Source organism: Cebidichthys violaceus, unplaced genomic scaffold, assembly GCF_023349555.1.
Source record: "Cebidichthys violaceus isolate CVI_PGR_0920_01 unplaced genomic scaffold, fCebVio1.0.p SCAF_36, whole genome shotgun sequence".
Taxonomy (NCBI): domain Eukaryota; kingdom Metazoa; phylum Chordata; class Actinopteri; order Perciformes; family Stichaeidae; genus Cebidichthys; species Cebidichthys violaceus.
The window spans coordinates 2,490,498-2,511,628 of NW_027176550.1; the positions used below are offsets into that span (position 1 = coordinate 2,490,498).

The following is a 21,131-nucleotide window of genomic DNA, read 5'->3' on the forward strand; positions in this document are numbered from 1 at the left end:
CTAAGCTAGGCTAACAGTTTCCCCCTTTTTTGCAACTTTTGTGCTAAGCTAGGCTAACAGTTTCCCCCTTTTTTGCAACTTTTGTGCTAAGCTAGGTTAACAGTTTTCACAACTTTTGTGCTAAGCTTGGCTAGCTGTTTCCCCCTGTTTCCAGTCTTTGTGCTAAGCTAAGCTACCCCCCCCCCCCCCCTGTTTCCATGTATCAGTCAGGTGACGGCTCTCTGAAGGCATTAGAGGAGACTAAGAACTTCACCACTCAATCACTGGCCAGCGTCGCCTACCAGATCACCACTCTGGCCAGTAGCGTGCTGAGTCTGCTGGATGCTCAGACCAATCAGCTCCGTCACATGGAGTCCTCCATCAACCTCATTGGTCAGGTGAGCCTCGCCCTCCATCACCTGTCGGTGATGACACTACCCAGGTGCATTGTGGGAAGTGTAGGTTCCAGTGTTTTTGGACTCTTAAAGGGACCGAGCAACGTTACACTGACTATTTGTAGTCACCATGAAAACACATGTTTGAATCCCGACCGACAGCCGGCAGCATGTTAATGATGAGCTGCGATCTGATTGGTTCCTTCTGTTGTTGCCTCTGACCAAGTGTTGAGAATACCGATCCAGGTCATCATCGCTGTGTGTGTGTGTGTGTGTGTGAATGAATGGATGAATGGAGCCTCTGTTCTCCGTCTGCTTTGTGTTCACTACAGTGATTTAAAGTGTTTATAAAAGTCCTGCATTCCTTCATCTGTTGTTTGTTTTTAAATGTTTCTCAAACAAATGTTTCTCACAACAATTTGTAAATAAATTCAATACATAATCTCTTATTTCATGTATTTTATCAGTGATGTTTTTATGCAGTTCTTAAATCCCAGACAATAAAAGTAAAATATTGATATAATAAATGGATTCACTATCAGTGTTTAGTCCTTTGAGCTCCTCCTCTGTGATCTTTGACTTTATTAAATGTGTTCTACAGTGTTTTGTATGTTTGGTGCCAGATTCTTCTTCATTAATGAGTTGTTGATCCGTTCCTCTCATCAGACGGTGGAGATGCACAAAGAGAAAGTTTCTCGTAGAGAGATCGGCATCTTCACGGCGGTGCGACGCGTCCCACGGAGCCACAAGATCCTCCTTCCTCCTGCCGGGTCACAGCCTCGCCCACCTTACAGCCGCCGACCAATCAACTACCAGCAGCTGGACGGCCTCGGCCACGGCATAAAAGTACCTCACGCACACACAAACACACACACTCACACTCACTCACACTCACACTCTCACTCACTCGCGTTCTTTAGTGTGTCTTTAGATCCACTTCCTGGTTCAAATGTGATCGTCTGTACTAAAGTAACAGACATTTTGGGTTCTTTCACTTCACTTTCCTCTGAGGGTCATTTTAAAGTAGTTCTATTGTGATCAGCAGCATTTTAAAGAGAAGAGAAGCCAAAAAAAAAAAGCAGAAGTTTAGTTTAGTTTTGGGTGAAGTCTCTGCGTTGAGATGCTAACAGGAAATCAGTGTCTGCAGCAAAACCACAGAAACAGAAGTGACTCTGCAGAAAAAGTTCCTCATTCAAACTTTATCTTCGACTGGATTTTATTTTCTGTCATATTATTTCCTCCCGACAGACTCAGATGTTCAGCTCTGCTGCTGTAAACTATTGTAAACTATTACAAACTACTGCAAACTATTGTAAACTATTACAAACTACTGCAAACTATTGTAAACTATTACAAACTACTGTAAACTATTGTTATCCACTGCAAAATCCTCAACTGTACACAGTAAACTACTGTAAACTGCCACAAACTGCTGCAAACTGTTGTAAACTATTGTAAACTATTATTAACTATTATAAACTATTGTAAACTATTTCAAACTATTGTTTGAACTGCTGTAAAGTAAACCAGTGTCCTGTGAAAACCTCACAACAACAACAATCACAGTACTGGAGGGAAGCGCGGCATTTCACTGCAGACATGTTGAATATTTGAGTAAGAAGTGATGGAGGAGAAAAACACAGTAAATATGTTTATAATAACTTTATCTGAAGAAGCAGAAGAAGAAGAAGAAGAATATCTCTTCAGTGTGTGACTGTTGTGTAAATGTAAAACTGCCCTTTAATGTCTATTGTGTTTGTATGTTACTGCTGCTGGTGTTCAGCCAACACACAAATCAGACTTTCATGAAGAGGTTTGTAAAAACTCTTCTCTCACACACACACTCACACACACACACACACACACACACACACACACACACACACACACACACACACACACACACACACACAGTCTTTGTAGAGCGTGGGAAAATGTTTAGAGAGACTAATTAGAGCTGCTGAGGCCTGAGAGACTCTATTGAAGCTTTCACACACACACACACACACACACACACACACACACACACACACACACACACACACAGTAACACATTCATGTCTCTGCCCCCCCCCCCTCCATCAGGTCTCTGGGAAACAGTCCGACCGAACAGGAACGATCCGCAAACATGGGGCCTCCACCAGGTTCAGTGTGATTCTACTGTGTTTCTTTTAGTGACAACTTCCTGTTTCATCTCAGACATCTCTAACAAGGATGTGTGTGTGTGTGTGTGTGTGTGTGTGTGTTTTTCAGGTCCACCAAACCTCCGGAAGCGGTGCAGTGCCCGGTGGCGCCCCCTGTCAGCGGGTAATAACCCTCTTAGTGGGGAACACATTCAGCTTGACTTTCTCAATAAAAGCCTCAGTCTAGTGTCACACAAACATCAATATTAACTATATATTATATATAATATTAATATTTTACAAATGGTCTGCAGTTAATATTCAAGTCTTAAATAAATCAAACATCTTGTGATGAAAAAAGACTTTGAACACATTTATAAACTTCTCCATATTAATTTATTACGTCTTTCTCAGCTCTAGTTTTGGGAAACCCGTGGCTCTGCCCACCATTCCCACCACCTGTCAGGCTCCACTTGATGGTGACACCATCACCACACTGCTGAACGAAGCCCGGCCTCCTCCTCCTACGGCGAATGAGATGTCAGCTCAGGAGAATGAGGTCGCTGACACCTCGGCCCCGCCCCCTCCACCTCCTCCTCCTGATTTGTCAGGAGAGACGGTTGCTCTGCTCCCTCCTCCCCCTCCTCCCCCTCCTTCAGAGACTCCGACCATTTACAGCTCTCCTCCACCGGCTCCGCCCCTCAGCCTCGAGACAGGTGAGGCTAAAACAAAAGCAGCGTGTCAATGGATGTTACCATGACAATTAGTCTGGATCAAATGAACCTGGATCAGATGAACCCGGATTAGAAGACCCAGTTCAGATGAAGTCAGTTCAGATAAACCTGGTTCTGATAAACAAATAGACCCGATCAGTAAAATAAAAATTTTAAGGAGTGTTGAATATAAATAATCTTGGCCCGGATCATTGGTCAAACTGAGACATCACGATGACATCACATCTGTTCTGTCTCCTTAGTGGTGGAAGAGAGCAGCTTCCCCCCTCCATCTCCCCCTCCTCCCTCTGATGATGACGGCTTCCCTCCGCTGCCCAATGAGGCCTCAGAGCTGCCAGCCCCGCCCCCTCCACCTCCACCCAACCAGGAAGTAGAGGGTACCTCTCTCTCTCTGTCTCTCTGTCTCTCTCTCTCTCTCTCTTCTCTGGTGTTTTCCTCTCAGTTCCTTTATTCTCAGTTTCTTCTTCTGTGGTGTTCTTCAGTGACCCTTCCGCCCAGGAGGAGTCGCCGCCGTCGCTCACCCCCTACCGCTCGCTCTCTCTCTCTGAGGGTTCGCTCTGGCCCCGCCTCCCGCAGCAGTTATACGCGCTCTCTTTTCCTACCTACTGTCCAATCACGTAAGCCGACAGAGGGAAGTCACTGTCAGCCAATAGACACCCAGATAAAAACAAATACTACACATAAAAAGATAAAGATTAATTCATAAAGAACTAGGAGTTCTTGAAGATGTTATTGGTACTAGGAGTTCTTGAAGATGTTATTAGTACTAGGAGTTCTTGAAGATGTTATTGGTACTAGGAGTTCTTGAAGATGTTATTGGTACTAGGAGTTCTTGAGGATATTATTGGTACTAGGAGTTCTTGAGGATGTTATTGGTACGAGGAGTTCTTGAGGATATTATTGGTACTAGGAGTTCTTGAGGATTTAAGGGGTACTAGGAGTTCTTGAGGATGTTATTGGTACTAGGAGTTCTTGAAGATGTTATTGGTACTAGGAGTTCTTGAGAATGTTATTGGTACTAGGAGTTCTTGAGGATTTAAGGGGTACTAGGAGTTCTTGAGGATGTTAGGGGTACTGGGAGTTTTTGAGGATGTTATTGGTACTAGGCGTTCTTGAGGATATTATTGGTACTAGGAATTATTGAGGATGTTATTGGTACTAGGGGTTCTTGAAGATGTTATTGGTACTAGGAGTTCTTGAGGATATTATTGGTACTAGGAGTTCTTGAGGATTTAAGGGGTACTAGGAGTTCTTGAGGATTTAAGGGGTACTAGGAGTTCTTGAGGATGTTATTGGTACTAGGAATTCTTGAGGATGTTATTGGTATTAGCAGTTCTTGAGGATGTTAGGGTTACAAGGCTTGCTTGAGGAAAGTCTCAGGAGAACCAGGGGTCATCAATTCAGTTCTAGGTGTCCTTGATGAGATTCTATGAGTTTTTGAACAAACTGTTATTAGTTTCAGTCGTTCTTGAGGTTCTACAGGTCATTGCCGAAATGTTTGGGTTCCTAAGAATATTGCAAGAGGTGTTCCAAGAATTATTCCTATGAGTGTTTTGAGAAAGTTAAAGCAGCCCTTTAAATGTTTCCAGGAGTCATTTGGGCAACACTATGGGCCTTGAGCAAGTTTCAGGAATGAGGATTTGTAGTTGTCCTGAATAAGGTTTCAGGCGTCCCATAGGAAGTTAGGAGGTCCTTGAGAACTACAGGAGTCAGGACTACAGGAGTCCCCAAGAAGGTCAGGAGATCCAGGACTCACTAGTTAAGTTCTAAGGGTCCTTTAGGAGGTTGCAGTAGGCTTTAATGTTCTACAGAGTCTTGAGTAGGTTTTCTGAAGTCCTCATGATGATTATTGGGGGGCCTTGAGGACTGTTTAGGTTTTACGTCACTGAGGAAATTGTGTCGGTCCAGGAGACCTGGAAAAGGAGAAGGTTCCAGGAAGGTTCCAGGCCTTTATTTGATCAGATGATTTTTCAGTTCTTAGTTCTGTTTGAGGATCCATAGATTGACTATGAATACAGATGATCACTCCCCCTCTTGAAGCTAATACTGACTGATTCTGTCTGTCTGTCTGTCAGTGATGATCCCCCCTCCTCCCCCCTACCCTCCCCCCCATGCTCCTCCCTCCTCCTCCTCCTCCTCCACCCTGCTGCCACGCTCCTCTTCTTCATCTCGACTTTGCTTACCTGCTCGCCTCGAACACCTGGGTAAGAAAACATACATACTGTTAGGATGTAGTTAGTATTCTAGTAGCAGTACTAGTCCTACTTGTAGTTCAGCATAGTATTGTGACCACTACTATTACAGTAGTAGGGCAGTAGTACTACACACCAGCAGCAGTAGTACTACACATCACCAGTACACACACACACACAACTCCTGAAAATGTAAACTATCAAGCTTTGCTGCTTTTTGCTGAAGCCCCGCCTCCTCAGACCTGATTGGCCAATCACAGCTGTCACTCACAGGACCTCTGTGCTCTTAGATCTAGAACTCCCAGCCACGCCCCCTCCTCTCCTATTGGACGATGAGGGTGGTTTTGATGACCTTATGCCGCCCCTCCCTCCACCTGTGGACTACGATTCAGACGCCCCCGAACAATACCTGGAGAAAGGTACACACACATACTGTATACACACACACACACACACACACACACACACACACACACACACACACTCTGATAAATAGATGTGGCAGGTATAGACCTTAGCTAGCTAGTCTCCGGAGCTCCCACCTGCTCTCCTCAACCGACCAGCTCATTGTTGGGCTAATTGTTTCCCCGGCTAGTGTAGCATTAGCGTGGAAGCATTGTGGAATTAGCAAGGAAGCTAGCTTAAAGCTTCATCCACACACTCTCTTCACAGAGTAGCAAAGCACGTTGCTATCGCCAGATAAGTGACAACTTGTTGCAAGACAGCATGGTGGAGTTAGCAAGCTAGCTAAGTAGCTAGCCGTCTGCTGGTTGGCTTGTTGGTTACACCATACTTATGAGCCTAACAGCGGACGTTACCGTTTCATGACGTCTTCTACCTGAAGGTGTGTGTACAGATGAGTAACTGCAGTTCCCCTGTGTGTCCAGTGGAGGCGCTATACAGCTACGAGGCCTCCAAACTCGACGACCTGTCGCTCACGAAAGGCGACGTCGTCTACTTGCTTCATCGCCATGACGACGGCTGGTGTGAGGGGTTTCTCCACGGCAACAGGGGCTTCTTCCCTGGAAACTACGTCCAATCACAGGGCAGGACTGAAGCCCCACCTCCAGTTCACACCTGAGTGTTTCCATAGAAACAGGATTTGTAATAACTAATTTTACTATTAATGAGAACTCCATCTGCAAATATGGAGTTTCTTAAAGTCACAGTACAGACAGAGAGAGACACACAGACAGAAACACAGACAGACAGAGAGACAGACACACAGACAGAGAGACAGACAGAGAGAGAGACAGACAGACAGACAGACAGAGAGAGACAGACGGACAGACAGACAGACAGACAGAGAGACAGACGGACAGATAGACAGAGAGACAGACGGACGGACGGACAGACGGACGGACAGACAGACAGCACAAACTATGAACTGTATCTGAAATGTTTCAGTGAAAGAAAAACCTTTTAAAATGTCAATAAACAAATATTAACTGACTGAAGAAGTACTCAGATCTCTCTAAAGTAAAAATACTAATACCACAGTGTAAAATACTCAACAAACTTCAAAATAAAGTACATAAATTTATAGTACAAAGTACAAATGCTCATTATGCAGAATAATATATATATATATATATATATATGTTATTGTACTATAATTATTGATGCATTAATGTGTTCTTCATTTTAATAACTTTATATAATCATAATAATAATAATACATCATCATTTATTCATTGATTAATAATCTTAATCTGTAAAGCAACTAAATGTAGTACATTAAAAAGTACAATATATTCCCTATGAGGTGTAGTGAAGTAGAAGTATGAAGTATAAAGTAGAAGTATAAAGTATGAAGTAGACACTCGTCACAATTACATTATTCTTTTTTTCTTTTGTTGTTTGTAACGTAATGTCTTATGCATATTGTACTTTATTTTGTTTTATATATATATATATATATATATATATATATATATATATATATATATATATTATATAGGTGGAGGCTTCAAATAAGCCCAGTTGGCTTTCTGCCTCTTCCTGCACTGTGATATTCATTTATCTCTGTTATGTTTGTTTATTTTTATTATTATTGTTTGAATTGTGCGAAATAAATTAAATGAAAAAAGTATGAAGTATGAAGTAGAAGTATGAAGTATGAAGTAGAAGTATGAAGTAGAAGTATGAAGTATGAAGTAGAAGTATGAAGTATGAAGTAAAAGTATGAAGTATGAAGTAGAAGTATGAAGTATGAAGTAGAAGTATTAAGTAGAAGTATGAAGTAGAAGTATGAAGTATGAAGTATGAAGTAGAAGTATGAAGTATGAAGTAGAAGTATGAAGTAGAAGTATGAAGTAGAAGTATGAAGTATGAAGTAGAAGTATGAAGTATGAAGTAGAAGTAGAAATATGAAGTATGAAGTAGAAGTATGAAGTAGAAGTATGAAGTATGAAGTAGAAGTAGAAGTATGAAGTATGAAGTTGAAGTATGAAGTAGAAGTATGAAGTATGAAGTATGAAGTAGAAGTATGAAGTAGAAGTATGAAGTGTGAAGTATGAAGTAGAAGTATGAAGTAGAAGTATGAAGTGTAAGTATGAAGTATGAAGTATAAGTATGAAATAGAAGTATGAAGTAGAAGTATGAAGTAGAAGTATGAAGTGTGAAGTATGAAGTAGAAGTATGAAATAGAAGTATGAAGTATAAGTATGAAGTGTGAAGTATGAAGTATAAGTATGAAGTATAAGTATGAAGTATAAGTATGATGTATAAGTATGAAGTATTAAGTATAAGTATGAGGTATGAAGTAGAAGTATGAAGTAGAAGTATGAAGTAAAAGTATGAAGTCTGAAGTAGACGTATGAAGTATGAAGTATGAAGTAGAAGTATGAAGTATTAAGTAGAAGTATGAAGTATGAAGTAGAAGTAGAAGTATGAAGTATGAAGTATAAGTATGAAGTATAAGTATGAAGTGTGAAGTATGAAGTATAAGTATGAAGTAGAAGTATGAAGTAGTAGTATGAAGTATAAGTATGAAGTATGAAGTAGAAGTAGAAGTATGAAATAGAAGTATGAAGTAGAAGTATGAAGTGTGAAGTATGAAGTAGAAGTATGAAATAGAAGTATGAAGTAGAAGTATGAAGTGTGAAGTATGAAGTATAAGTATGAAGTATAAGTATGAAGTATGAAGTAGAAGTATGACGTATAAGTATGAAGTATTAAGTATAAGTATGAGGTATGAAGTAGAAGTATGAAGTAAAAGTATGAAGTCTGAAGTAGACGTATGAAGTATGAAGTAGAAGTATGAAGTATTAAGTAGAAGTATGAAGTAGAAGTATGAAGTATGAAGTAAAAGTATGAAGTCTGAAGTAAAAGTATGAAGTATGAAGTAAAAGTATGAAGTATGAAGTAGAAGTATGAAGTAAAAGAATGAAGTATGAAGTATCTAGTAAAACTAGAAAATAGTAAAATAAAATCTAAAATGTAAGTCTTTTGACAAGATTCTTGTTCTGTTCAGTTCATAAATGAACAAGGTCAGAAATATCTGTAAAGAAGTTATTCTGTTTGTAAGAATTAAGAATTTAAATATAAAAGTTTGTTTTAAGAGATAATTTTTGCCCTCATGTTGTGCTGATACACAATACTGTGTACAATACTGTGTACTCAGAATACAGTACTTTACCTTTAAACCACTGCCCCCTGCAGGCCACAGACACAAACTACAGACTGATGGTTCAAACTGTACAATAATAATCTGATATTATATTAATTATAGACATGTTTTACTTTCAGTTTGACCTTTTAGATTTTAGTTTGATACGACAACGAACAAAAGGTGAGTGTTTGTTTCTGATGGCTGTCGTTCATTTATTGCCATCGGTTCTAATGAGTCCTACTGAGTCCTACTGGCCCCGCCTCCTGGTCGCCCTCCTGACTGGATCCGGAGGGCGACCCATCCAAAGCATTGTTGTAAGGAGCAGTTAGGATTCAATCAAGGACACTTACTAGGAGACCAGGGATCTTCACAGGACGACCCGCTCTACCTCATGAGCCACAGCCGCCCAGTAAGGAGAACTTAAATGTATGTTGGGTCACAGTTAAACCTGATGAGGTCATCACATCATCATCAAACCTTTGACACATTTTACTGTGTGTATTGCAAACAAAACACAAAATACTTCAAAGGTGTAAAATATATTTATTGTCAGTTATCAAAAATGTTTTCAAGTAAAAAGTCAGACTCAGAGTCCGTAAACACAAAATAAATAGTTTGTTCATAAATAGAAACATAAATATAGTTAAATAAATAAAACAATAGAACACAAACAGAGAAACACAATAGAATCAGTGTCCAGTCTCAGTAGAGCACCTCAAGCTGGCAGCAAGCAGGTCCAAATGCTTCAGGTGCAGTTTAGTCTCCTTCCTGATCAGCTCCCAGGACTCAGGACTACCACCCTGTACACAGAGTACTACAGTCAGTAATAGTACTTATACACACAGAACTACAGTCAGTACTAGTACTTATACCCACCCTCTACACAGAACTACAGTCAGTACTAGTACTAATACCACCCTGTACACAGAGTACTACAGTCAGTACTAGTATGTATACACACAGAACTACAGTCAGTACTAGTAGTTATACACACAGAACTACAGTCAGTACTAGTAGTTATACCCACCCTCTACACAGAACTACAGTCAGTACTAGTAGTTATACCCACCCTCTACACAGAACTACAGTCAGTACTAGTAGTTATACCCACCCTCTACACAGAACTACAGTCAGTACTAGTAGTTATACACACAGAACTACAGTCAGTACTAGTACTTATACCCACCCTCTACACAGAACTACAGTCAGTGCTAGTACTAATACCACCCTGTACACAGAGTACTACAGTCAGTACTAGTATGTATACACACAGAACTACAGTCAGTACTAGTAGTTATACACACAGAACTACAGTCAGTACTAGTACTTATACCCACCCTCTACACAGAACTACAGTCAGTACTAGTAGTTATACACACAGAACTACAGTCAGTACTAGTACTTATACCCACCCTCTACACAGAACTACAGTCAGTACTAGTAGTTATACACACAGAACTACAGTCAGTACTAGTACTTATCCCCACCCTCTACACAGAACTACAGTCAGTACTAGTACTAATACCACCCTGTACACAGAGTACTACAGTCCGTACTAGTACTTATACACACAGAACTACAGTCAGTACTAGTAGTTATACGCAGAACTACAGTCAGTACTAGTACTTATACACACAGAACTACAGTCAGTACTAGTACTCATACCCAGCCAAACATTGCTACAGTTAGTACAACAGCAGTACTTGTACTCACAGTGCGGTACAGAGTTTTCTTTTCCAGTTTCCGGTAGTATCTTTTCAGTCCGGACATGTTTTTTCGTCTGTGAGTCGACACCTGAAGACAGAAACACAGTTCAGTTAACTTCACGTTTAAAAGTTGTAGGTTTTCAAAGAAGTTGAACAGTCAGAAGTGTCAGCACTGAAAGGAGTTGAAGTGTCAGTTGAAGTGACAGCAGTGACTGGGGCTGATGTCAGTTGAAGTGTAAACCTCAATAGTAAAAGGGCTGAAGTGTATTAAAGTGCTCTGAAAGTACTTCAGTATCAGTTGAAGTGAAGAGCCGAAAGCAGGTGAAGTGTCTATTAAGGTGAAAGCACTAAAAGTACTTTAAGTATCAGTTGAAGTGAGGGGCTGAAAGGAGTTGAAGTGTCAGTTTAAATGAAAGATCTGAAACAAGTTGAAGTGTAAACCTCAATAGTAAAAGGGTTGAAGTGTCTATTAAAGTGTTCTGAAGGTACTTTAAGTATCAGTTGAGGAGCTGAAAGGAGTTGAAGTGTCTATTAAAGTGATCTGAAGGTACTTTAGGTATCAGTTGAGGAGCTGAAAGGAGTTGAAGTGTCTATTAAAGTGCTCTGAAGGTACTTTAAGTATCAGTTGAGGAGGTGAAAGGAGTTGAAGTGTCTCTCTACTCACACAGCTCTTCAGGTCTTCTGTCTGCCTGTCGATGGTCATCAGGAAGCTCTCCGTCTTGTCCGTATCCCAGGTAACGGAGGAGCGGTTGTCATGGCGATAGAGACCAGCGATCAGCTCCAGACTGTCTCTGATGAAAATCACCTGAGACTCTACCTGGAGAGAGACAGACGGTTGTGAGGATTCTAGCTCTCTGATTGGCTGTCAGAGCTGATGTCAGCAATATAAATCTTGTGTGTAAATTTTACTAAGAAATTGTCACCATAAACATGAGACTTATGAATTAAAGTGTAGTCACTTGTACTGAAGACTGAAAGAAGGTGAAGTGGCAGTTTAAATTAAATTTGTATTGATTGATTGATTACCTCATCCTTCTTGACGCGTTTGTAGAATCTGTACGGAAAGGGAACTGGACTCTCCTGGTCTGTCAACTGACCGCCCTGAAACACAAAGATGACACTTCATTTTACATCATTTCACTTCATTTTTTCATAAGTGGACATTTTTTACAAAATATTTTAATACATTTCCATCCAAGTCAGTAGTTGTTAGTTAATACATGTAAAAACACATATTGTGTATAATATTTATTATTTTCTCTATAATGTTAAACTTGTTTACATCCACTAAATGTTACTAATGAGTCAACAGCAAATTTAAAGGGACAGTTCACAGTTTTTATAACAAACAGAATTATTGTTGTCACTCCAACTTTTATTCTGAAAATTTCCTTTTTCAACTTTATACATTTTATAAACTTTATTAACCTCTTTAAAGTTGGGTTTGGCAAATTTGGAGAAACCAGTAAGAGAAAGCTTGATTTTAAAAGTATCCTATAGCATCCTGGACCACTGGACAACTAGACTACTAGACTACAGGACCACTGGACCACTGGACCACTGGACCACTGGACTACAGGACTACAGGATCACTGGACCACTGGACTACTAGACTACTAGACTATTAGACTACTAGACTACAGGACCACTGGACCACTGGACTACAGGACTACAGGACCACTGGACCACTGGACTACAGGACTACAGGACTACAGCACCACTGGATCACTGGACCACTGGACCACTAGACTACAGGACCACTGGACCACTGGACTACAGGACCACTGGACCACTAGACTACTAGACTACAGGACCACTGGACCACTGGACCACTGGACTACAGGACTACAGGATCACTGGACCACTGGACCACTAGACTACTAGACTACAGGACCACTGGACCACTAGACAACTAGACTACTAGACTACAGGACCACTGGACCACAGGACCACTGGACCACTGGACTACAGGACTACAGCACCACTGGACCACTGGATCATTGGACCACTAGACTACAGGACCACTGGACCACTAGACTACAGGACTAAAGGACCACTGGAATACTGGACCTGGACTAACCCCGGATCGTGCTGATGTACTCACCATGACTTGGACCAGAGTCAGAGACGTGTTGCTCAGGCGACCGTAGTTTCTGACACAATCACAGCCCAGGACGGGGCTCACGGCGCTGCAGAGGAGGACGAGGATCAGGCGGGTCCAGCTGGTCATGATGACGGTGATGAAGATGGTGAAGATGGTGAAAATGGCGGCTGCAGGCTGATCTTGGTTGTGTCTCTAACATGCTGCTGATCTGAGACTTTTATTCCAGACAGGAAAAAGAAAAATGAAAACCGGACTTTTTATCTTTCACTTTTTGACTTTCACTTTTCAACACAAATACTGTGTGTAGAAACAATATATATATATATATATATATATATATATATATATATATATATATATATAGTATAAATATTACTGCAGCAATATTAAATCCATGTATTATATTTTGATTTAATTAATGTATGTTCAACTGTTATCAATAATTTAAGATATTTATCAGAATCACTCTTTAAAACTTCAGATATTTAAATATTAAGTTATAGGTTATCATTTTATATTATACATTATATTTTATAATATTATATAAAATACTTTGAAGATGAATTAGGTCATTGTTATTAATTGTGTAGTTGTTTCCGTTGGGAATGTTTTTTATTTATTTACTTTCATTTTCCAAACCAGCGGCCTCAGATTGCAAACTCAGAGGCATCTCATCTGTTTCCGGTTTCTCTGGAGTTTTGACAGTTTTTGACCGGCAGATGACGTCAGCCTCGTTTTCACTTTCCGGTCGTCGAGGAAACGGTGAGGCAATGCAGTGATGACGTCATTAGGAGTGTCTGATTATCGAGTCACAGAATGTGGCTGAAGATCAAAGGAGCGACAAATACAAATATAAATATAAATAAGAAATAATAAACACAAACACACTGATACAGATACACGTCATAAATCGATCAAGAGATCAATAACACAAAATAATCTGATTTTAAAAACGATTAAAAAGTTCATAAAACGAAGTTAAATTCGTGATGAATGAATTTCCGGTGAGGAAACCTTTCCCTGACGGGCATGTCGTCACTTTTGTCTGCAGCCTCATTGGTTGAAGCAGCAGGCCCCGCCTCTCCCCCGGAAGCGCGGCAAGCATTTGTTTGTTCGGCGAAGAAGAAGAAGAAGAAGAAGAAGAGAAAGAAGAAGAAGAAGAAGAAGAAGAAGAAGAACGTGAGTAAATACACTTTAATCGGAGACTAAAGAGCCGGTTAACGGACACAAGTCAATAATAATAATAATAATAATAATAATAATAATGATGATGATGATGTAGAGAGACTCACTCACCTGCTGGTTTAACGGCGCTGATTCGTTATGAAGGAGTTTAACATGAATTAATTCGTTTCTTAAATACATGTTTAAACCAGATGAAGGTTCCCCCTGAACCTTCATCTGGTTCCTCCTGAACCCCGAAGGTTCCTCCTCATATGTTCCATATGAACGTGTTTCAGCTGAGAGCAGAATCTGTTGAATCATCAGATCTCTGGAGGAGGTTTGAGGGGCTCACCTGGAGACGGTCTCTGGTCTGCAGGTGTGATGGAGGTCGACGTCCTGGAGTTCAAAGTCCCGGTCGAGAACAGCAAGACCCTGTTTGTGTGGGACATCCAGCCGTCTCACACCGAGGATCAGGTCTACGTGAGTCCACCTGGGGGGTCAGGTCTGTGGGGGTTCAGGTCTGTGTGTGTGTTCAGGTCTGTGTGGGTTCAGGTTTATGAGGTTCAGGTCTGTGTGTTGATCCTTCAGGTCTGTGTGGGTTCAGGTCTGTGTGGGTTCAGGTTTGTGAGGTTCAGGTCTGTGTGCGTGTTCAGGTTTGTGGGGGTTCAGGTCTGTGAGGTACTGGTCTGTGTGTTGGTCCAGGTCTGTGTGTTGGTCCAGGTCTGTGTTGGTCCAGGTCTGTGTGTTGGTCCAGGTCTGTGTGTTGGTCCAGGTCTGTGTTGGTCCAGGTCTGTGTTGGTCCAGGTCTGTGTGGGTTCAGGTTTGTGTGTTGGTCCTTCATGTCTGTGAGGTTCAGGTCTGTGTGGTTCAGGTCTGTGTGGTTCAGGTCTGTGTGGGTTCAGGTCTGTGTGTTGGTCCTTCAGGTCCGGTTGCTCGGTGTCTTCTCGTCCTTCGGTCCTCTCTACCTGCTCAAGGTGAGTCACAGCTCTGCTCCCAACCCGCCGGGGTTCTACGCCCTCGTCAAGTTCTACTCCGCTGCTCAGGCCTCAAAGGCACTACGGCAGACTGACGGACGGACGCTGTTCCAGAACTCTCCACTCAAGGTACTTCAGGCTTTCAACACATTTATACACCGAGTACTTGAAAATACAAGTTCATCAGAGTGTTTGTTTCCTGTTAACTGTGCTTTTATTGTGAAGTTGCGCAGTGAAACAGGAAGTGATGATGGTTTTATGTGGTAACAGGATGTGGTTTTACAGCGTTTTACTGTCATTAACACTGTGGTTCACCTGTCTGTGTGTCTCAGGTGAGGCTGAGCTCCAAACAGGCTCCTCACTTCCTGTCTCACAGCAGCAGACCTCTGAGCCACGCCTGCTGCCTGGAACTGGCCAATCACTGCTTGGGATTCAACGGCTGGACCTCTGACATCATCACGGTGAGACCACACACACACACACACACACACACACACACACACACACACACACACACACACACACACACACACACACACACACACACACACACACACACTTCATGGGTTTACACCTTTACATTCACATGCAGCTGACTTCCTGTCTTTCGTCCTCAGCTGAAGGAGCTCACCAACGAAGAAGAAGAAGAAGAAGGAGGAGGAGGAGGAGGAGAAGAGAATGATGAAGGTGGAGGAAGATGGAGGAGGCTGAAGTTTGGCTGTCTGCTGCAGCTCTCCTTCCCTCATCACGGACAGACGACCAGAGCAACAGCAGTGGTGGAGGACAGCTTCACCTGCTCAGGTGAGGACGGCTTCACATCACACTACACTACGTTATCTACATTATATCACATTATATCACATTACATCACACTACACTACATTATATCACATTATATCACATTACATCACATTACATCACATTACATTGACCTGCTCAGGTGAGGACGGCTTCACATCACACTACACTACGTTATCTACATTATATCACATTATATCACATTACATCACACTACACCACATTATATCACATTATATCACATTACATCACATTACATCACATTACATTGACCTGCTCAGGTGAGGACAGCTTCACTACAGAAACCTCTTTGTTGTCTCTGCAGGTCCAGATGTTCTGCTACAGAAACGTTGTCGACTACAGAAGATGGTCAGAGAGAAAGCTCTGATCCAGGCCTTCACTAAAGTACTACTCATACTACTAGGTATAACTATCATACTACTAGGTATAAATACTCATACGACTAGGTATAAATACTCGCACAACTAGGTGTAAATACTCATACGACTAGGTATAAATACTCGTACAACTAGGTATAAATACTCAAACGACTAGGTATAAATACTCTGTAAATACTCGTACGACTAGGTATAAATACTCATACGACTAGGTATAAATACTCGTACAACTAGGTGTAAATACTCGTACGACTAGGTATAAATACTCGTACAACTAGGTGTAAATACTTGTACGACTAGGTGTAAATACTCAAACGACTAGGTATAAATACTCGTACGACTAGGTATAAATACTCGTACGACTAGGTATAAATACTCGTACGACTAGGTATAAATACTCATACGACTAGGTATAAATACTCGTACAACTAGGTGTAAATACTCGTACGACTAGGTGTAAATACTCGTACGACTAGGTATAAATACTCGTACAACTAGGTGTAAATACTCGTACGACTAGGTATAAATACTCGTACAACTAGGTATAAATACTCGTACGACTAGGTATAAATACTCGTACAACTAGATATAAATACTCGTACAACTAGGTGTAAATACTTGTACGACTAGGTGTAAATACTCAAACGACTAGGTATAAATACTCATACGTCTAGGTATAAATACTCATACGACGAGGTATAAATACTCATACGACTAGGTATAAATACTCGTACGACTAGGTATAAATACTCGTACGACTAGGTATAAATACTCAAACGACTAGGTATAAATACTCGTACGACTAGGTATAAATACTCGTACGACTAGGTATAAATACTCAAACGACTAGGTATAAATACTCAAACGACTAGGTATAAATACTCGTACGACTAGGTATAAATACTCGTACGACTAGGTATAAATACTCTGTAAATACTCGTACGACTAGGTATAAATACTCAAACGACTAGGTGTAAATACTCTGTAAATACTCGTACGACTTGGTATAAATACTCGTACGACTAGGTATAAATACTCGTACAACTAGGTGTAAATACTCGTACAACTAGGTATAAATACTCAAACGACTAGGTGTAAATACTCTGTAAATACTCGTACGACTAGGTATAAATACTCGTAAGACTAGGTATAAATACTCGTACAACTAGGTGTAAATACTTGTACAACTAGGTATAAATACTCAAACGACTAGGTGTAAATACTCTGTAAATACTCGTACGACTAGGTATAAATACTCGTACGACTAGGTGTAAATACTCAAACGACTAGGTATAAATACTCAAACGACTAGGTATAAATACGCAAACGACTAGGTATAAATACTCGTACGACTAGGTATAAATACTCGTACAACTAGGTGTAAATACTCGTACAACTAGGTATAAATACTCAAACGACTAGGTGTAAATACTCTGTAAATACTCGTACGACTAGGTATAAATACTCGTACGACTAGGTGTAAATACTCAAACGACTAGGTATAAATACTCAAACGACTAGGTATAAATACGCAAACGACTAGGTGTAAATACTCTGTAAATACTCGTACGACTAGGTATAAATACTCGTACGACTAGGTATAAATACTCGTACGACTAGGTATAAATACTCTGTAAATACTCGTACGACTAGGTATAAATACTCGTACGACTAGGTGTAAATACTCAAACGACTAGGTATAAATACTCAAACGACTAGGTATAAATACTCTGTAAATACTCGTACGACTAGGTATAAATACTCGTACGACTAGGTATAAATACTCGTACAACTAGGTATAAATACTCAAACGACTAGGTATAAATACTCTGTAAATACTCGTACGACTAGGTATAAATACTCGTACGACTAGGTATAAATACTCAAACGACTAGGTATAAATACTCAAACGACTAGGTGTAAATACTCTGTAAATACTCGTACAACTAGGTATAAATACCCAAACGACTAGGTATAAATACTCTGTAAATACTCGTACGACTAGGTATAAATACTCGTACGACTAGGTATAAATACTCGTACAACTAGGTGTAAATACTCAAACGACTAGGTATAAATACTCTGTAAATACTCTGTAAATACTTGTACGACTAGGTATAAATACTCTGTAAATACTCGTACGACTAGGTATAAATACTCGTACGACTAGGTATAAATGCTCGTACAACTAGGTGTAAATACTCGTACAACTAGGTATAAATACTCAAACGACTAGGTATAAATACTCTGTAAATACTCGTACGACTAGGTATAAATACTCAAACGACTAGGTGTAAATACTCTGTAAACACTCGTACGACTAGGTATAAATACTCAAACGACTAGGTATAAATACTCAAACGACTAGGTGTAAATACTCGTACAACTAGGTATAAATACTCAAACGACTAGGTATAAATACTCAAACGACTAGGTGTAAATACTCTGTAAATACTCGTACCACTTCTCTCTGTTGCCCCGCCGCTCAGAGGTCCTGGCGGCCGATCGACCCGGTCACGTCTGTTTTCTGTTCTGGCCCCACAGTGGTGGAATGAACTTCCCACTGACATCAGGACAGCGGAGTCGCTGCCCATCTTTCATCAGGCTGAAGACCCGCCTCTTCAGGAAGTGCTACCCTGATCCTTCCACTCACCACTTATTGTATTCATACTAGCTTGTTGCACTTATTGTATTCGTATTACTTATAGCACTAACTGTTTTTCTTGTTTCTGTACTTTGGCTCTGAGTTATGCTCTGCTTCAGGCTCTTAGATGCTTGTTTAAAGGAAATGTACTTATGACTTCTGGTGACTAGTAGTTCTTTTGATTACCAATGTTGATGCACTTATTGTAAGTCGCTTTGGATAAAAGCGTCTGCTAAATGACTGTAATGTAATGTAATGTAAAATGTAATGTATAAATACTCAAACGACTAGGTATAAATACGACTAGGTATAAATACTCAAAGTATTACTACTAGTAGTACTGCTGGTGTTGAGCTGATCTCAGACCTGTTGGCTCTCTGTAGGTAACGGTAAAGTGATGGTGGAGCTCAAAGAGACCTCAGATGAGTTCCTACCGGAGCAGACGGAAGGAGTCCTTCAGGTGAGCTCACCTGTGTGCAGGAGATAATGTTCGTCACTATGTTTTGTTGTGGTTTAGACCTCGGTTTGTCACCTGTCTCATGGGCGGTGGTGGTCCCTGTGGGGCAGGGACCGCCATGTCGTCCACGTCCTCTGGCTTGGAAGTTGGACCCTTGCCATGGTGGTCGATGAACCGGTGGGCCTGTTGAAACGCTCCCTGAGCTCCTCAGTTCAGCCATTTGAGCAGGTTGACTGTGTTGACGGATCCACCCACCGTGTTACGACACAGAGGCACGGTGATTCTACCGACGTTTGAGTGATTAGATCATCATCTATGGCTCTGGGTCCAATATTTATTTGAATGTTAAACATAAACAGCTCGCCCAGTGAACAGTATTATATACTCAAAGGTGTACTCTGTATATAATACACAGAGTACACCTCTGTGTATTATACACACACTGTGTACTCGAGCCTCAATGAAAGAGACTTAACAACCGTAACTACCGCCTGACAGAATTGGGCTGCTGCAGCATCGACGTACGTAATTCCCAGTCACCATAACTTTTAAGAAGTTATAGTAACTAAACACCAGCGCTTAGTGATCCCGAGTCTTAATCTGCTATTCATGAGTCTTGAAGGCTTCTGCTCAGTGATCCGAAGGTAGAAGATGATGCTAGTCCAATCAGAATTATAGCAGTCAGAAATTTGAATGTGAACAATTTAGCAGCGTGGAGTATATGGAGAATAAAAGCTCCTGTCTTACGGTTCTGTCAGGATGTCCCGGGGAACAGTCCACACCGTCACAGGCGACCCTCCTCACAGACTGAACCGGTGCAGAACATGTAGAACGGTTCTTCTGACCTTTAGGATGAGCTCATGGCGCGTTCAGTGAAGAAAGGTCCTCACGGAGTCCGATGCCGACGGCTCGCCAAATGTTGTGGTTTCTTCTACGTCTACGATCAACTCGTTGGACTTTAGCTTTATATTAGACTCAGTACTGAAAGGCTGGCTCATTAACTGTTTATCTGCTATAAGGATTCAAACACCACAGAAGAAGACAGAGATTGAAGTTCTCTTCAGTTCATCACAGAGTACAAGTGAACCGAGCCGTCCGGACTCAACTGACCACAACAAAGAGATGTACCTTACTTTACTTTCTGCTCTCTACTCGACCCTGACCTCATTTTTTAGGAATCATGCGCTACATGAAATAAGTGACTAAAGGTCTGTGAATATACAACTGAGGTTGACCCAAAAGAGTACAAACTGTAAGATTATGAAGATAACTGAGCAAACGTATAAGGTAAACTCAAAACCAACTGATATAGTTGTAGAAGCATACATTTTACAGATTAATGACCACACATATGAGATCAACTCAGTTTTTAGTAGTGCGTAGTATCAAGCTCACCACTATAAGAACGAGATGTTAAAGTATAATATGTCATAAACATTCATAGTATAGTATCAGTAAAAGGTCTGTTTGTGTTCTTACACATGTCTCTTCCTCTCATTGTAAACATGGATACAGATCTATAAGTATAACAGTCATTTATTATCTCGGTCTCTCAGGTGAATGAGTTTTCCTGGAGTGAGTTTACTGCTGATGAAGAGGAGGCTGCTGATGAAGAGTTGGATTTGACAGTGTCATAGACACCCAGAAGATTGTTGACTCTGTGGGAATGTTTTCATCTTAATAAATATGTTTTATTACTGTTAAATGTTTCTGATCTTCCTTGCAGCTGGAGTCACCATGGAGCCCTGTTGTGCAATAATGACTTGAGAACGGATGCTAGTGAGGGAGTATATGTTAAAAAATCAAAAAACAGTCATAGTATAGCATGTCGAAAAAAGTGAAAAAACGGT

General features: G+C 40.8%; 3 protein-coding genes across 8 annotated transcripts in view; 2 read left to right on the forward strand and 1 right to left on the reverse strand.

Moving 5' to 3' along the window:
* Nucleotides 1-6,875, forward strand: part of abi3a (ABI family, member 3a) — an 11,164-nt gene extending 4,289 nt beyond the window's left edge. Inside the window, exons 3-12 of one of the 2 annotated variants that reach the window (XM_068725779.1) lie at nucleotides 207-377; nucleotides 1,041-1,220; nucleotides 2,460-2,518; nucleotides 2,628-2,681; nucleotides 2,912-3,213; nucleotides 3,474-3,608; nucleotides 3,714-3,848; nucleotides 5,307-5,435; nucleotides 5,714-5,842; nucleotides 6,311-6,875. In XM_068725779.1, the coding sequence (XP_068581880.1) occupies nucleotides 207-377; nucleotides 1,041-1,220; nucleotides 2,460-2,518; nucleotides 2,628-2,681; nucleotides 2,912-3,213; nucleotides 3,474-3,608; nucleotides 3,714-3,848; nucleotides 5,307-5,435; nucleotides 5,714-5,842; nucleotides 6,311-6,504 (1,488 nt within the window). In that variant the 3' untranslated portion in view covers nucleotides 6,505-6,875. The remainder of the gene's footprint in view (nucleotides 1-206; nucleotides 378-1,040; nucleotides 1,221-2,459; nucleotides 2,519-2,627; nucleotides 2,682-2,911; nucleotides 3,214-3,473; nucleotides 3,609-3,713; nucleotides 3,849-5,306; nucleotides 5,436-5,713; nucleotides 5,843-6,310) is intronic. The other variant, XM_068725780.1, reaches the window with a different exon arrangement.
* A 2,850-nt stretch (nucleotides 6,876-9,725) lies between these two features.
* ifnphi1 (interferon phi 1) lies at nucleotides 9,726-12,972 on the reverse strand. Its single transcript, XM_068725608.1, has 5 exons — nucleotides 12,847-12,972; nucleotides 11,769-11,843; nucleotides 11,407-11,559; nucleotides 10,750-10,830; nucleotides 9,726-9,836 (listed from the first exon to the last, which is right to left on the reverse strand). The coding sequence occupies exons 1-5, from the start codon at nucleotides 12,970-12,972 to the stop codon at nucleotides 9,726-9,728; spliced, it is 546 nt and encodes a 181-aa protein (XP_068581709.1).
* Nucleotides 12,973-13,940: 968 nt separating this feature from the next.
* rdm1 (RAD52 motif containing 1) lies at nucleotides 13,941-20,986 on the forward strand. Of its 5 annotated transcripts, none has more exons than XM_068725724.1 (8): nucleotides 13,941-14,025; nucleotides 14,335-14,490; nucleotides 14,934-15,113; nucleotides 15,317-15,445; nucleotides 15,602-15,785; nucleotides 16,108-16,206; nucleotides 19,208-19,284; nucleotides 20,838-20,986. In XM_068725724.1, the coding sequence occupies exons 2-8, from the start codon at nucleotides 14,392-14,394 to the stop codon at nucleotides 20,916-20,918; spliced, it is 849 nt and encodes a 282-aa protein (XP_068581825.1). In that variant the 5' UTR covers nucleotides 13,941-14,025; nucleotides 14,335-14,391; the 3' UTR covers nucleotides 20,919-20,986. The 5 variants fall into 5 exon arrangements, with proteins under 5 accessions (XP_068581825.1, XP_068581822.1, XP_068581826.1 ...); XM_068725721.1 differs by lacking the exon at nucleotides 20,838-20,986 and adding an exon at nucleotides 18,670-18,841; XM_068725722.1 differs by lacking the exon at nucleotides 20,838-20,986 and adding an exon at nucleotides 18,670-18,841 and having other exon boundaries at nucleotides 13,948-14,025; nucleotides 14,307-14,490.
* The last annotated feature ends 145 nt before the right edge of the window (nucleotides 20,987-21,131 follow it).